This window comes from Eutrigla gurnardus, assembly GCF_963514095.1.
Source record: "Eutrigla gurnardus genome assembly, chromosome: 1".
NCBI classification, from domain to species: domain Eukaryota; kingdom Metazoa; phylum Chordata; class Actinopteri; order Perciformes; family Triglidae; genus Eutrigla; species Eutrigla gurnardus.
Window position 1 is genome coordinate 22,951,757 of NC_139915.1, and position 17,122 is coordinate 22,968,878.

Here is a 17,122-nt window from a genome sequence, read left to right on the forward strand (position 1 = left end):
ACAAAGATATTCTGTTACCCAGGACATGTCCTCTGTTATCCAGGATGGACATGTAAATCAATTCAGATTTTTATCAGTATCTGTAGCTTTTTAGGCATTGATTGATGTTGTAATGTTATATTTTTATTATTATTAATGATTAATTAAACGATTAATGAGGCAATATTATGTATTTTTGAACTTTTATGACATTTTTTGTTATCTTTTTCAATGATAGCACCACAGGACATTACCCGTTTCCTGTCTCTCTCAACTGTGCTATCTAATAAATATCTTTTACATATATATATATACTGAACTAATCTTTATGTTTTTTAATAAAGTTTTAGTATAGCTTACGATGTTTAAGGGTCAGTTTTGTCCTTGCAGATGCCACTGTCTAATAAAGAAAGGCAGAGACTTTTCAGGGCCAGGAAGAATGCTGAGCCACAAGCTAGGGCTGAGTATCTCGAGAAAAAGAGAGAAAGGTATTGTGATTTAGTAAAGTGATTATGCAGATCAGTTAAAAAAGGATTAAAAAATAGGTTTACACTTGTTCGCAAAATATGTTAGTTAAGCAATGTGATGTGATGTTTATGGTAGGGCACATTTCTTCTGGAGCATCGGCATCTTGGTAATTTATCAAACCTGTATACCATGTCATTTGTTTTATTTCTAGGTACTACAAAGATAAATCCAAATCAAAGCCCCAGACACCTATACAGCTGATGACTCCTTCTTACTGTATTAGACTAAAAATGTAGTTGTTATAAATAACTCAGTTACTTAACTGAAACTTTGAAAGATTTGTTGTTTTTAGGTGAGTTTATTGTGAAATCAAATCCATGGCATTTTAAGTGATTATCTATTGTTACATTCAGAAAAATCAACTCTAGTTTTTTAACATTTTAATATTTTAACATTGCAAATGACTTGGTCACTTGGTGACTTTAACACTGACATTGTTGAACAAAAAGCTTGTTTGAATGTTTTGATGCTATGCTGTTACAAACAACTGAACGTGTTTTCTTATAGTTACGTCGCTGTTACATTGTTGCATGAAATTAAAGATTTTTAAAAAAAAAAAAGAAGAAATCACTTTTTCAGATCTTTTAACAGTTGTCAGTTTCTTTGTATTATGTTGGTTACAAATGTCCTGAAACAGCCTTTAATGAAATATTTGACACTGAAATCGTGCAGTGGTCATTCCTGGCTAACAGCATGTCATTCTGGGTAACAATGACACAGTCAAATAATTCAACCCAAATTTCATATTATATTACAGTATTGTGTTTTTTTAGGTGAGGATACAATAACAACCCTTTTACTTACACTGTGAAAAATCTTTAAGACATTTTCCATCTTTTTTCTCTTTTTGGCACTAAATATTGTGTGACAAACAGGAACGAATGAAGCCATTTCACTATAAATGTCCAAATATATTACATTAATTCTGATAAAAATGTTGTTTTCTGAGAAGTAATTATTTGTTGAGCTCTAACTATAATTATCTAAAAACATTTAAATGCCAACAATGATAGAAATTTTAATTAATTTTGAAAACCATATACGTTACCCAGGGGGGACATTTCCCACGGGAGAAATCATATAATTCACTGAAAAATGTTTATTGCATTCTTAAAACAAATTCCTGTTGTTGAGTGATATACAAAACACTCTAATAAAGATAGAAAGTGACTTAATGGGTATTTTTAGCCAATTTCATTTTTTTCCATTTTTAAAATCCTTATTCGTCTTTGACCCATGTACAGGAAACACGTAGAGTGAGCATTATTATTAATAATAATAATAATAATAATAATAAAAACATAATACTTATATAATAATACATACATATACTATTACGTATTTCTTTTTTCGTTTTAAAGATGGAGTCTAAGATTTTTCACTTGAGCCAAACTTGAGCCAAACTTAGCCAATAGTAGCCACCGCATGGCTACTATTGGCTAAATGTTCCGATCCAATCCTTGCTCACTCTCGTACTGCAGTCGGGGTGAGAGAGAAATCTGACCGGCACCCGCTGCATTTACACCGATAATGTTTCATCATTCGTGGCCGTAATAAACACTATTACTGCTTTGTACATGTTGCGGAAGTCCCGGACACACCAGGAAACTAAATGGCGTCCTGCCTGAGTTCATAGAGTGGTGAAGTCCCGCCCCTCCATTTCCGGGACATGGGTCCTCAAAAGCAAAAAAATATCAATGCGATTCAATGGGTAGATACAAATTGTTTTCTGGTCCCGTTTGAATTGTGCCATGGATTTCACATATGATGTGATATTTAAAGAAAATTTTTCACGCAAAGAAGACGACAATTAAGCGCGAAGAGTTTTGATAAAGTTAGGTTTTGTGTGAGCCGCTTTGTGAACTACAGCTCCTCGCTGTTCTCGTCGCGAATGATATACGTCACCACCCGCCGAGTCCGAAGTCCGCCGAGATGGCTGTTTCTCTGCTCCACTTCACCGCTTTTTTCCAAGGGCAGAATAAATGTATCGAAAGGGGGGAGAACCACTATAAGTCGGGTCATGTGGAGAGCCTCAACTTCGCCGATGGGGAGGGAAAAGGGCGATGACGTGACGTCACATACGCGACACAACATGTAGTCTTTATCATTGTGTTTTCTCAATGAATTTTAACTGAAGAATTGCACAATAAACGGTCAAACTCTTGACATGGAAAATTATAATTTAAGCCTATAAACAACATTTGTGTAATCCAAGGCATAACGACCGGGGGATCAGATAATAATTATTTTCCGTCCATTGAACACCATTCATTTTTTTCGCTCCGAAAGGACCCATGGCGCCGTTACTTCCTGCTTCCGCTTCGGCACTCTATAGAGTGGTGAAGTCCCGCCCCTCCATTTCCGGGACATGGGTCCTCAAAAGCAAAAAAATATCAATGCGATTCAATGGGTAGATACAAATTATTTTCTGGTCCCGTTTGAATTGTGCCATGGATTTCACATATGTTCTTTGTGATATTTAAAGAAATTTTTTCACGCAAAGAAGACGACAATTAAGCGCGAAGAGTTTTGATAAAGTTAGGTTTTGTGTGAGCCGCTTTGTGAACTACAGCTCCTCGCTGTTCTCGTCGCGAATGATATACGTCACCACCCGCCGAGTCCGAAGTCCGCCGAGATGGCTGTTTCTCTGCTCCACTTCACCGCTTTTTTCCAAGGGCAGAATAAAAGTATCGAAAGGGGGGAGAACCACTATAAGTCGGGTCATGTGGAGAGCCTCAACTTCGCCGATGGGGAAAGGGCGATGACGTGACGTCACATACGCGACACAACATGTAGTCTTTATCATTGTGTTTTCTCAATGAATTTTAACTGAAGAATTGCACAATAAACGGTCAAACTCTTGACATGGAAAATTATAATTTAAGCCTATAAACAACATTTGTGTAATCCAAGGCATAACGACCGGGGGATCAGATAATAATTATTTTCCGTCCATTGAACACCATTCATTTTTTTCGCTCCGAAAGGACCCATGGCGCCGTTACTTCCTGCTTCCGCTTCGGCACTCTATAGTGGAGGGAATGTTCCCATTCATTGTCTATGTAAGAAGCCGTGTAATGCCGGCGCAGAGCGGCGAGTTTCCAGAGATGGCAGCGCTGCCCGCAAGCTCTCGAAAATCTTTCAAACTGAGCGTTGTCGATCTAAAATAAAGACAGATTCAGCAACTGCATAGCGTATTTCTCGCCTAAAATGTTTTCAGAAACATTATTTTGCTGAACTACTTTCGTAAAATAAGAGGGAGGTGGGAGGCTGCGAGTGGAGAACGATAGAGCTTGGAGGAGCACAGAGGGGAGGGATGTGTGTGTGTAGGGGGGGGTTCAAACCTTTTAAATCGTAGAATACAGCTTTAAACTGCATGATAAACCCTCCAAACACTATCTGTTATTCTATGGAGTTAGATTTGTGTCTTTATTACATGCGAGAAAATAAATGATCTGAGAGAAAAAAAAATGTTTGAGAGAAAAAATTATCACACTGATAGCAAAAAAAGCATTTGATGAGAGAAAAAAAAATATTTGAGAGAAAAAGTTTGCATACCAATAGCAAAAGATAATAATATTTGAGACTAAAAAAAGTTTTGAGAGAAAGTATTTTCTCATAGAACATAAAAAAATATTAATTTTTAAAATTATTTCTGAGAAAAAAAAAATCTCTCTCAAAATAATTTTTTTAAACTCTCCAATATAGATTTTTTGCTATCAGTGTGAACACATTTTCTCTCAAAACGTTTTTCTTCTCGCTCTCAAAATCTTTGCTCTCGAAGCAATTTCTTGCTCTCGTGTCAGGATTTTGCTCTCGCCGTGAAAATGATGTCAGGGGCGGGGCCACGTTCCTATTGGCCGGTCGGGTGAGCCCCGTCTTGGGAGTCTTGGGAGATCTACTCAACTTCCCCAAAATGCATTGCGGCTCGTCTGACTTCTGAAAAGTTTTGGATAATGGCGGACGATTGCGACAGCCCGACACAAACCGCGTACACATGTAAGTATACTGTAACACGATTTTTATGTTTCCAGCTGACTTTTAAATCGTATTGATAATGAACGTTACTTTATTGTTGTTGGAATTGTACGTTAACGTTACGAATCGAAGGTCCTGCCAGCCGGTGAGACACCCGATTTGGTTCCCCCTTGGAATTCCTGTTCCCCCTCGAAATGCAATGTTATCTGACTCCGCCCACAGGACCAACCCAAAACAACTGGATCTACGGAAAGCCAAGTGGTACAAAAAGTTTGACGAGTTGCGTAAGAGATTGCGTGCGAAAACGCGATTTTTATTGTTTCTATTATTGTTTATTCTGTTCTTTAAATATACTATTACTTATGTTATGAGTCATTGTATTTAATGTAATATAGTTAATTGCTTTTGTAATATGTCAGATCTGAGTACACGCCTGGGATCTGTTGACTTGTAAATAATAAAAAAATAATTAAAAAAATTAAAATAAATACCATGCTTTGTTGTTGAATTGGTATCGTGTCTATGCAACAGTTGAAGAGGTCAATCATCACAATGACAATCATGTAGGCCTATAACTTATTTTATGGGCATGTCGTTCAATAGATATAGATAATGGGTAGGCCTACATTGGCTTTCAGAAAACAATATTTTGTTCGGTGAATTGATCATTGATTTGTGTGAATTCATGAATGAATAGGCATTCTAAGCTACCTAGTTCTTTAAAATCTTATAAATCATGCATTTCTTGTGTGAGGTTTGTCCCATTTCGCTTTCCGTACATCCGGCTGTTTTCACGTTGCGGTTTTTTCCGTATATACGTACGGTAACACAGCAACTACGCACGGATCGTCAGTAAATCGGCGTAAAGGGGAACAGGAACTGGGGGGGAACCAAATCGGGTGTCTCACCGGCTAGCCTACAGACGGTAATTTACCATAGAGGTTAGCGAGCGTAACCGAAGCGGCAAATGTGCCGTTTTTACCGACGTTAACTAAGAATATAGTGCTTATGTTAAACCGTGGTTATATATTTACTAACGGCGGTAAATAACGCGGTGCACTGTTCGTTAAAGGGACGGATGCAGACACCGAGCGCCTCATCCGTTGGAGGGAACGATGAGGAGCAGTTCACCGGCAGGAGGAATGCTGCTCTGAGAGGCTTCACTTAAAAAATGTGGTGTTAAATGTTATAATTCTCATAAGCAGGGCTTAACTACTATTGTTGCATATTAAGCTATCAATGATATAAGGTTGAACACCAGCGTATATAGATGGGAGATGTACTGCTCTCCTGAGATGTCTACCTGAAACGTTCTGTTGAACATGAATGAAGTTGTCTTTCTTATTAATAATCAGGCAAAGTTAGTGCTGGGTAATATCTACAATGTGTTAAAACATCAGAGTCCATTAAGTTTATCCCATGTGGAACAGTATTACTGTCCATATTCTAATATATGACTAGTGGTGAATAGTTGATCTAAACAATGATTACGACAAGTGTTTGTATGTATGTATATGTTGTTTATAGGAACTGACAGTGTCAGCACTGAGGGAGGAGAGGTCACTGTTGCACACTGGAAGTGTTTGTTGTCATGGATGAGGTGATGGAGCAAAGACCTGCTATTACTCCACTACACCCCATCTCCTCAGCCATGATGTCAACCACTGCAGCAGGGTCTCTCCTCCAGAGCAGGAGGGAAATAGACCTGCAGGCCTAAAACACGAGTCAACAATCATATATATATTCAGATATTTATTATTTAGATTTGTACACAACCTAATCATCGTAAAACATTTAACAGGAAACATTTGTCTGTAAGAACTACTGTGTGGTATTACTTATAAACTGCACTACTGATAAACACAAATAAAACCTCAACAATAATCATGTTCTTGCAACACAGGGATCTGGACATTTGGAGCAGACACCGCAGCTACGAGCCTCTGAGGATATCCCAGGACTGCTGAAGTGGCTCGTTGGCTTCGTCGCTGTCACCCCCATCACCACCGTGGAACTATGGACATGGAACCCATCTGTTCTGTTAGTAAGCAGTGGACGAGGTTCTCCGTGGAACACCTTGAAAGACAGAAGTCCTTCCTTAAATCCCCTTCCCGAAGTAGAGGCCCATCGGGGGAACATGAGGATTGACCTGCAGTACGGCCGTCTGGCACCAACCTGTAACAGAAAACATCAGATATTACATTTATTCTGAATGCTTTCCTATTCATTTGTTGATAAACTACTTATTTCTTCTTATCATACACATATTGCAACCTGTATATATAACATGGACTATTTGTCTAATAAATTATTCACTAATATCCCACTTGCTTGTAGTTGTTTATTTTTAATCACACCAAACTCATACATGATATTATTAAAACCACTTATATTAGCCTACATGTAGCCTACATTTGTTTAGGCATGCATATGCACATCTATTGATAAACAAATAATAAAGGAACGTATTTAAACCAGATAAGTCATATTACTTACTACAGAGGGAAATCCGAATTCCATGTAGGCCTACATGTGAATAACGTATCCTCCGACGGGCAGATTGCCTCCGTCGTCTCCGCGGTGAAGGTTGCTGGTGTTCCGTGGTCAGAGGTATAATACGATCTATGAACGGACGATTAATGATCGATAAAAGCTGCTTAATAGTCGCGATCGATGGCGAGTGAAGAAGCTACTCGGGTAAGAGGAAGAAAGAGGGAAAGCGTGGGAGCGCGCATATAAACTGTAGAAAACATTTGACAATTGTAATTTGACTTTAAAATATTTAGAAATATTTAATTAAGTGTAATAATAATCATGCTTTATATTTTGATAAGTAATTTCCATTAAACGGGAGCTAGAACCGCTAATGTAATCGATTCAGTTACGTGAGAGAAGATGAGGACGAGATGTCAATAAAGTTAAAAAACAAAAAAAATGTAGTATGATATGTGTAAACTTCCATGTGAACAGCAGCATACTCAAACGGTCATTTAGTAGGCAGTATGCAGTACATACACGTTGAGTATGTAGTAGGCAGTACGTTAGTATGGCATTTCAAACACAGCCCATGCCTGTGAATCGGCAATGGCGTAATGATTCAGTTCGACTCCCAAGACGGGGCTCACCCGACCGGCCAATAGGAACGTGGCCCCGCCCCTGACATCATTTTCACGGAGAGAGCAAAATCCTGACACGAGAGCAAGAAATTGCTTCGAGAGCAAAGGTTTTGAGAGCGAGAAGAAAAAAGTTTTGAGAGAAAATGTGTTCACACTGATAGCAAAAAATCTATATTGGAGAGTTAAAAAATATATATTTTGAGAGAGATTTTTTTTTTCTCAGAAATAATTTTAAAAATTAATATTTTTTTATGTTCCATGAGAAAATACTTTCTCTCAAAACTTTTTTTAGTCTCAAATATTATCTTTTGCAATTGGTATGCAAACTTTTTCCCTCAAATATTTTTTTTTCTCTCATCAAATGCTTTTTTGCTATCAGTGTGATAATTTTTTCTCTCAAACATTTTTTTTTCTCTCAGATCATTTATTTTCTCGCATGTAAAGACACAAATTATCCATATTATCCTGAGTGCTGTGCACTTCGTAAATCGACCGCTGGATGTCGCCATTGCGCCGCCCTCCTTTCTCCGCGAGTATGTTTGTAGTCCGCCGAGCGATCACGTGACACATCTGTCAGGGGGGACAAGCATGGCGGACATGCATGTGGATCCTCAAAACAAATCGCACCGATCGTCGAGCTAACCCCGCCGCGAAGAAACACCAGATAGCGCGCGACGGCAGACGGCAGAATGGACGAGGAGAACAAACTTCAGTTCCCGTCGCTGCCCGCCACCAAGGAGGACCTTCTGGTGAGTGCACAGCAGCTAGCGTTAGCCTGTCGAGGCTAAGCCGAGCTAACCCCAAATCCAGTATTGTTATCTGGCAGCTAAAGTGTACGCAGAACATGATATGCATTTTAGAATGCAACACATTAATGTGGATCTGTGAAACATTCTCGGATGATTTGTGACTGTGTCGCTGTCTCTTTTTGGCTGGTAACCTCACTGTGCTAACACCGAGTAGCATAGTCTCTAAACATTAGCCACGTATGTAACGTCGCTCCACAAAGCACACTGGTGCTCCTTCCTTACTTATGCTGAAACACCTCCTGCAACTAACTGTCACACGGGCAAAGTAACTTCCCCTCGGTTTCTAATCTTGCTTTTAAACGACACCTTCTTTTTTTTTAACAGGACTGGGCGTACCCAATGAGACGAGACATGCAGGTATGTTATTGACACTGTGCAACACGGGGGCTGTGCAACGCTGCAAATGCAAAACATGGACAAACATGACGAACGAAACAGAAACACAGCAAAACGCAAAAACAATCATCTGGGCAGATAACATTCAACATCAGGGAAAACTTTGACTGCTTTGGGCACCGCCTCTCGGCCCGCCGCTGTCCTGGGATCCTCCCATAAAGTGATCTTGTTTGTCGCGATGGAGCCAAGTGTCTGTAAAGGTGTTATTTCCCAGACAGCCAGGAGCAGAGCGGATGCTGGAGTAGCGTTAGATCCTAGCTGGGGTAGCTTAGCTTCCACATGGGCTCTCTTCTCTCTCTCCCCTCCTGGGCCAGTTAACATCACTTTCTGGTGCGTTTGATCCAGCAGGTCTGGTCTAATCCAACCCCCCACCCTGTCTGGTCCCATGTCAATGAGTCCAGTCTGACTAGGGAAGACTAATAGTAGATCACTTTGCATGCAATCTCTCCAGACAATGATGTAATTCAAATATACTAGAGTGGTATCCTGAAGGAATAATCCTTCATCCCTGTGTTGTTGCTGATGTCTTGCCCCATCTTGACTTTCAGGAGATATTACCGGGACTGTTTTTAGGTCCCTACTCTGCTGCAATGAAAAGCAAGGTAATTTTATTTATTTATTACAGAATTTAACCACTAATGAACTCAAATAATTTGCTTTGTATGGCTCATGTTGCTTCTCTTCTTTCTGTCTAGCTGCCAATCCTCGAGAGACAGGGCATAACGCACGTTGTGTGTGTCCGTCAAGACATCGAAGCCAATTTTATCAAACCTAATTTCGCTCATACGTTTAGGTGAGCGGTAATCGCACAATCTTTGTGCTCTGCTTGATTGCGAGCTGCGTTTTGTGTGGAGTGTTGCTTGATGCGGGTGCTTTCTTGCTAACCCGTGAACTACATGTCGTGTCTTTGCAGATACCTTGTGTTAGATATTGCCGACAATCCGGTGGAAAATATAATACGATTTTTCCCTTCAGTGAGTTACAAAGTGGGCTTTTTACTTCCTTCTTTGCAAGTGTTTCATTGACTGACAGGAATGGCGTTATTACACAATGCCTGATCTACTGTCCTCCATTGTCCTCCTAACAGACTAAAGAATTTATCGATGGCTGCTTAGCGACCGGGGGTAAGGATGCATGCAGTTTGTCAAACGTGTCAAATAGAAAACAAAAGTCTCCTATAAACAATCTTTTGTCTTGTTGTTGCAGGAAAGGTACTGATTCATGGTAATGCAGGGATATCAAGAAGGTGAGATTGGTTTTAGGTTTTATCGCATTTGCACGCACTGCATTTCCATGACACATAACTGTTTTCTTAATATCCTTAGGATATTGCATTTATAGTTTCCGTGACTAGATTTTAAGTAACAGCCAAATTACAACTGCAAATTCATGACGTTGTCTCCTTTGTTTAATCTTTCAGTGCTGCCTTAGTGATTGCATACCTTATGGAAACATTTGGGATGAAATACAGGTGAGTGTTTGGTTAGTTTGTTTTCTCACATCACGGCATATTTCTATTTGACCCCATTAGAATACAAGTCATCTACCGTAACTTTTTTTAAAGGATTTTTATGCAGTCTATTGCATTTTGTACCAGTATGTGAAAACCATGTAGTCACATACTGCATGTTTTGTTTGTGCATACTTTAAGCATAAATATAGATGACATGCATAGAATTATCCATCTGATAATGTGTAGGTATAAGAAAGAAACCTATTGAAGGCAGCCGCTGCTTAGTTGTTGATGTTAAACATAAGAAAAAGAAGCTCTGTTATTTTCATATTTGCATACAACAGGTCGTCAACGTTTCCTGTTTGCAGTGGTCTGTGTGTTTTATGATGGGTGTAACATTCTGCTACGTTACTCTACAGGGAGGCATTCAGCCACGTACAAGAGAGGAGGTTCTGCATCAACCCCAATGTGGGCTTTGTGCATCAGCTACAGGCAAGTCTTTACTTCAAGACAAGGGGCTTAAATGAATTAGTTGTAAATGTTCACTTTTTAACATTTACAACTCATTCCTTATTACTGTAAATACATGCGTGACTAACTTTTTAAAAGTCGTCACAGTATGCGTTGTTAGTGTGCATCACTTGCTCCTGGTGTGACACTGCAGAGAAGCATGCAGCATTTCTGGACAACATTTAGCACTAATTATTTGGACATCCGGCTCGCAAGCAACTTTAAGATGAGTCATCTCTTTTTGAGTCGAGTAAATCACGACAAGCTTGTGTTTTTGCACGGTGTCTATATTGGATTTTAAATCTTAAAACATAAATGCACAATTTCAGAGGTTCTTCTTTCAGTATTGATATGAGACAAAAGGATAAGACTGGCAGCTTCTGAATAATGTTCAATGATGAGCACACATGAGTGTGCTCCTTACTCGTGCTGATATTATTACTGTACTCTTGTTGTAATAATGAGTGTTTTGTTTCCTAGGAATATGAAGCAATCTACCTAGCCAAACTGACTATTAAAATGATGTCACCGATGCAGCTGGGCAGATCCTTCGCCTTGCAAGCTGGGATGCCAGGTTTGTACATTATGCACTGTTAAAGTCACACCCGTTTCCTCAATTTCTTTTTGTTTCTCAGCCAGATTTGTTCCAGAGATTTAAAACTGGATTAACTGGCATTGTGTCACGTAGGCATGTTGTAGCATTAGCTGAGTCTGACTCACAGGATTGCTGACATGAATGAATCAACCACCATTTATTGATCATGTTCTAGAGTTATGTTGCACTTTTGCACACAGCAGATCTTATTGTTGATAGTTCATCTGTGACTCCACAGTGGAGCAGAGCTGATGTGACTTTATGACTTAATGTATTCCTCTTTTCTCAATGTCATGCATTTTCTACTTACAAGACGTAAACAGATGCAGACATTCAAACACTCTGAGCCCTTGGCTCAAAATGACCCCTTTTTTAAGCTATTTTTGTCCTCGCTGAATGATGGTGACTTAACCCAACACGCTATTAGTAACTGAACTATTTACATTTTCGGGGTTAGAGAAGTTAATTGGCCCATGAGGGTTTACATTTATTAATCTGACTGAATGTTGTTATTCTTCTCCATCTCCACATATCTGTAACAGGAAGCCGGAAACGCAGCCTGGAGGAGGATGAGGACTTTGGAGCAATGCAGGTCACAGCAGCACAGAACGGATGATATTTCGCCACGTGGCGCAGTGCACTCAATTTTTTTCCACATTTTTAATGGGATTAAAATGTAAATATTTGAACTTTTTCTAAGGGGAAGGGGCTAGATTGGGAGGGGGACCACTCGTGTCTGAGACATGGAGTACTGACGGGGATTGGGCCTATTTGGTAACTCCTTTTTTTTCTCGAGCTGTATGCACTGATGGGAGATTTTTTGCAGTTTTATAGTATTTAAAGCATTTTTGCATTTGCAGCGGGACAGTATTGCAATAATGCACTTTCGATACTTGAATTTGTGTAGATGACCAGAATGGGGCAGTCGGCAAAAGGGAAAGTAGCCAGGACGTTGCCCAGTGGAGGACATAAGAGGAATAGCTAATGCCTTTATTTTGGGAGTAATAGGAATATGGACTAATATCAGGCTTAATGTGGGGATAGTAAAGAATGGGGGGGAAATAACAACTCACTGCTTAATAAAAACAAGTCTGACTGAGTCCTGTTAAGCTTCTGCATCTTTCCAGTACTGTTCATAAATAAAGTATTATTGAGTTATAATTTAAACTACCATTTAACAGTCATACAGGTCTTTTGAATTTTAAATGTTTTAAACATACCTTTTTGGAGACCTTGCTGTGTATTTCAGTAACTAACAGTAACACACTGACATGCATTTTTATTAGTTGAATGAGTAGAATGAGTACTCAAAAGGCTGAAAACTAAAGGAATTTTTTAAAACAAATTTGAAATGACAACACTGATTTGAAATGAAGTTAAATCAGAATTAGATAGACAGAGTTGAGTTTGACAGTAGACATGCTCATCCTAGAACTTTTGTACTGTATCCATTTGTATAACGAGTTTCAACAAATGCCTGTTCTAGTTAAAATATTAAGTGTTTTTACAACTAGAAATATAAGCGAAGAAGCAAGGTAGATTGCAGAATATATTATGCAAATTACATTTTTGGAAATAAATTACATTTTATATGATGCCCTGTATAACAGCATACTTTTAAAACTTAAATAAGAATTAATTTACAAAATCATTTTTATCCACTTTCATCACAATGTCACTCTTTATCACAGCTGCGATCATCTTTCAAATACCCACCAAATACAACATTTTGACAACATAATAACCCCCTGCCTTACAAAATATAAACCTTTTTGTTCCATAGAAATATACTTTAATAGTCTTCATAGTAATTCTTCAAGTCTTGTAGTATTCAAACCTTCATTATAGTTATCCAGCAACACTGTCAAAAAGAAGAAAAGCCTGCTGAGATATGTACCAGATGTACCAAAGAGGATAGAAAAATGAAACCCCAGTAAAACCCAAAGTAATAACATTTAAAGAAAATAAATGCTTTTCTTTGGTGATTTGCCCTTGGTGAGTTTGAATCATGATCTAAGTTCCCTACAGCATAATTGTTTTTTTAGTGAACTTAAGAAGCTGTGGTTAATAATTGAATAGTTAGTTATTTAGCGTCGCAAATATGACTTAAATTTGGTAACATGCCCATCTTGATTCTCCCAAACAATTGTATTTCCCAAAACTTGCAGGGGTAGTTGTAGGTATAAATGAGCACACAGCAAATTACCTAATCATGAAACACAACAAGACATTACATTTACAGTAACTGACGGTTCTTTCTTCGGATGATGACAGAGCTCCACCCTGGTGAGGTAGCCGTGGTTACCAAAGGGGCGGCGGATGATTTTGGGCCGAGCGGACGGCTTCAACATAGATTTATGTTGACCGAGTGTGTTGAAATTCAGAATGAGTATTCAGGAATGGCTCGCCACCACAACCTTATCCATGGGCAGCTCTCTCGATTCTTAAGACATTTTGACAAAACAAGTTTTGTTGTCAATGGGTGTACAAAGGTGTAGTTCATGTACCCCAAAATGAAGGTTCAAAGCTGCAGTTGTCCTCAGTTGGAAAATCGACATTGCATGTATGTCTCATGTGAGGCGGTGTATCCAAATTTTTGGTAGAAAGCCACATTGTTGGGTGTGCATTCCAATGTGATTTTGTAACAATTCAGTTTTTTGCTGAGAAGAGTAAGAGCTGAAAGTAACCTGAAGGGACAGAAAAAAAAAACAGATAGGAAGAGGAAAAGTAAATCACCACAAAAGCACAATATAATTACTTTAAAAAGTATTTAGAGAATTATGTTGCTTAGTTTGTGGGACAATATATATATATATATATATATATATATATATATATATATATATATATATATATATATAAAAACAAAAATTCTCATTCTCACACGGGTCTACTCACAGTTTGCCCAGCTGCTTCCCTCTGCACACATCACTGACTACTACCTCCTCCACCCGACCTCTCTATGAATAAAGCAGAATAGAGATGATCTTCACTCAGGTTATATGACTTCAATCATTTTTAAGAGCCATACAAATGCATGGTTTGGTGAACTACACAAATATTTAGCACCATTCTAATAACCAAAACATTGAATAGGCAAAATGTAGAAAGAAGAGATTCAAAAACCATTGAAGAATGCATTTTCCATAAGCAGCTGATCAATAGTCAAGTGTTGGTCTGTCTTGTTCCCTGGTGATGGCTTTTAAAGCTAATTTATAGACCTATTCTCAGACTAATTCCTTTTATTAAATAATAACTATTGTTAAATACCGGCGAATAGGTTGCTGGGATATAATTTACCTTGGCACAGGAGTGGATGAATTTGTGTTCTGTGATCAATGTTGCCGTGGCAACGATCTGTCCCAGATTTGTGTCCTCTACCACAACTACATAGTAGTCTCCTGTCTTCTTCATATGATCAAACTTTTCTGGAAGCCAACACACAACATTCAAGTTTAAAAAAATAAATAATAAACATTTTCGTTGATATTTATTGGTTATGGTTGTTTTCTAGGATGAGGATTATTTCACTTCTGGAATTAATTTAAATAAAACTGTTAATACAGCAAATGTTCTGAACAAAATTATACATAAATAACAATCATATATTTATAATAACTTTTGTCCTATAAACAAGTAACATTACGCCAAGCATGACTTACTCGTAAACTGCTCTGGTGTGACATCGCCCGTCTGAGTGAGTTGAGATAAAACCTTGAAGAATCCTGAAACATAAACACAAAAAACGGTTTGTGCAAATGTTGGGGAAATATTCTCACTTCATCTCTTGTTAAGTCTTAATTTATGTTAATATTAAGTCAAACATTTGTATTCAATTTCCAAGATCTATATCTATATTGAACACCGAAAAACATGCTTTTCACATCATCTTTAATGTTCTTGTCTTCATATCCTCTTTGAGATTACAAAGTAATGGAATATGTTGTCCATCCAGTCCCTGACTTACCCCTGTTGAAGTCTGCTGTACAGAGCGGCCTGAGGACCAGGCCTTCTCCTAGGCTGGACGGGGAAATCGGGGGGGAGAAGGAGACAGTGTTGCTACTCCAGTCTAGCTCCTGGAGCAGGGAGGGCTCAAAAAGTGGAGTCTCGTTTAGGAGCATTTCACAATCTCTGATTAGAAAACACACATGAACCAGTAGGTCAACAGACACACACACACACACCCATAAATGCCTTTATGCAAAATACAGAATATATATAACACACTGGATGAAAATACTTTTTCTAATCCATCTAAGATACTACACCAGCACAATGAGTTAACATGGTTATACTGTCATTGTAGATTGTAAATATGTTTGTTCGAGGTCACACAGGACTTTGACCTGACAAATAGTTTCACTTGGTAAAAAGTTGTCTTTAGTTCACTGCCATGCTACAGTAGTTGATAAGCCAGTTGACATAGATTAATTATAGTGCACATCCTGTGAAGAAGGTAATTAATTCGTCAACACTCTAATATGCATCGCATTCCACTGCAATGTGACGTGGTAGCATCATTATTATGCATTCATTCATGATTCTGGTCCAGGATACGTACTATGAAAGGAGCCCATCCTAGAAAAGCCCGTTCACATAGCAAGGCCAACAGGTATTATTAGTGCTGCTGCTGGTGGTGGTGGTCGTGTGAGGTGGCAGTTGGGGGCTCGGTGATAGTTTTAACTTAATTAACCTAGAACTAAACGCGTCACAATTCTCGTTTCTATGGCAGCAAAACACAATTGCTCTTTAGTTGTGTCACAAGTCCCCGATCACTAATGAGAATATTACTTTGTTAGTGATCTTGTTAAGCGCCGGTGGGGTGTTGCTTAACCTGTTACATTTAGTCTGCTCATATAGACCAAGTTCGTCAAATAGCGTCACACCGGCTGCTGTTTTGGCTAGCTAACATTAGCATCAACGTCTAATTAGCTGGAATTTCTACGGTCCGCGTTAACTTAATTGCTATCTAGAACGTCGTATACAAAACGTTACTGTTCTCGTGTGCCCTATCAAAGTGGCTATGTGTGGCTCCAGCAAACTGCCCAGTCCAGCTCAGGTTAGCGTCAACGCTGTAGCCTCACAATTCACATTAAACGTTAGTTCAACCTACCATGCTAAGCAGCTAGCTACCATTAGCTTTACAAACTACTTACCAGTAAAAAAAACACACGTACCAGAAGAGATTGTCCCTTTAAATTCCCACACTGAGGTGATGTACAGTGACAACCGGGCAGTTCTACCAGTTTTAAAGGGGGCTGGGCGACATCATTAAAGGTGAACAGCATGGGCGTTTTCGGCTGTAGTTTCCGCCTGGCTTGAGTTCTTCTGTATGACGTGGCAAAGACGATGGAGGTAAGTGGGCGCAGCCCAATGACGTCAATAAAGCAGAAAAGTACACATCCCCTACTGTGTCAACTGAAACAGTTTCATACACATCGAGTGATTTATGACTCCAAATCACTCACCCAGACGGATTGTACAGTGAAATGTGGCCTTTAACCAATCAGCAGCGACGTCCTTCTGGCTCAGTCCATCTTAAACACACACTTACTGGACCAATAAACTCAAAGTCCAATGTTTTGGATTATGGCCATAGAGTGCCGAAGCGGAAGCAGGAAGTAACGGCGCCATGGGTCCTTTCGGAGCGAAAAAAATGAATGGTGTTCAATGGACGGAAAATAATTATTATCTGATCCCCCGGTCGTTATGCATTGGATTACACAAATGTTGTTTATAGGCTTAAATTATAATTTTC

General features: G+C 38.9%; 2 protein-coding genes across 6 annotated transcripts; one reads left to right on the forward strand and one right to left on the reverse strand.

Moving 5' to 3' along the window:
- Positions 1 to 8,170: 8,170 nt before the first annotated feature.
- Positions 8,171 to 12,734, forward strand: styx (serine/threonine/tyrosine interacting protein). 3 transcript variants are annotated; one of them, XM_084011452.1, is made up of 11 exons: positions 8,171 to 8,350; positions 8,735 to 8,767; positions 9,355 to 9,408; positions 9,502 to 9,599; positions 9,720 to 9,792; positions 9,894 to 9,930; positions 10,013 to 10,052; positions 10,227 to 10,277; positions 10,679 to 10,751; positions 11,250 to 11,343; positions 11,907 to 12,734. In XM_084011452.1, exons 1-11 carry the CDS (start codon positions 8,291 to 8,293, stop codon positions 11,978 to 11,980), a joined length of 687 nt encoding a protein of 228 aa, XP_083867578.1. In that variant the 5' UTR covers positions 8,171 to 8,290; the 3' UTR covers positions 11,981 to 12,734. The 3 variants fall into 3 exon arrangements, with proteins under 3 accessions (XP_083867578.1, XP_083867579.1, XP_083867580.1); XM_084011453.1 differs by having other exon boundaries at positions 9,720 to 9,780; XM_084011454.1 differs by lacking the exons at positions 11,250 to 11,343; positions 11,907 to 12,734 and adding an exon at positions 10,878 to 11,187.
- Positions 12,735 to 13,133: 399 nt separating this feature from the next.
- On the reverse strand, positions 13,134 to 16,692 carry gnpnat1 (glucosamine-phosphate N-acetyltransferase 1). Of its 3 annotated transcripts, none has more exons than XM_084011482.1 (6): positions 16,542 to 16,692; positions 15,332 to 15,495; positions 15,027 to 15,089; positions 14,665 to 14,792; positions 14,263 to 14,324; positions 13,134 to 14,051 (listed from the first exon to the last, which is right to left on the reverse strand). In XM_084011482.1, exons 2-6 carry the CDS (start codon positions 15,483 to 15,485, stop codon positions 13,904 to 13,906), a joined length of 555 nt encoding a protein of 184 aa, XP_083867608.1. In that variant the 5' UTR covers positions 15,486 to 15,495; positions 16,542 to 16,692; the 3' UTR covers positions 13,134 to 13,903. The 3 variants fall into 3 exon arrangements, with proteins under 3 accessions (XP_083867608.1, XP_083867609.1, XP_083867610.1); XM_084011483.1 differs by having other exon boundaries at positions 16,521 to 16,692; XM_084011484.1 differs by lacking the exon at positions 16,542 to 16,692 and adding an exon at positions 16,360 to 16,503.
- Positions 16,693 to 17,122: the final 430 nt, after the last annotated feature.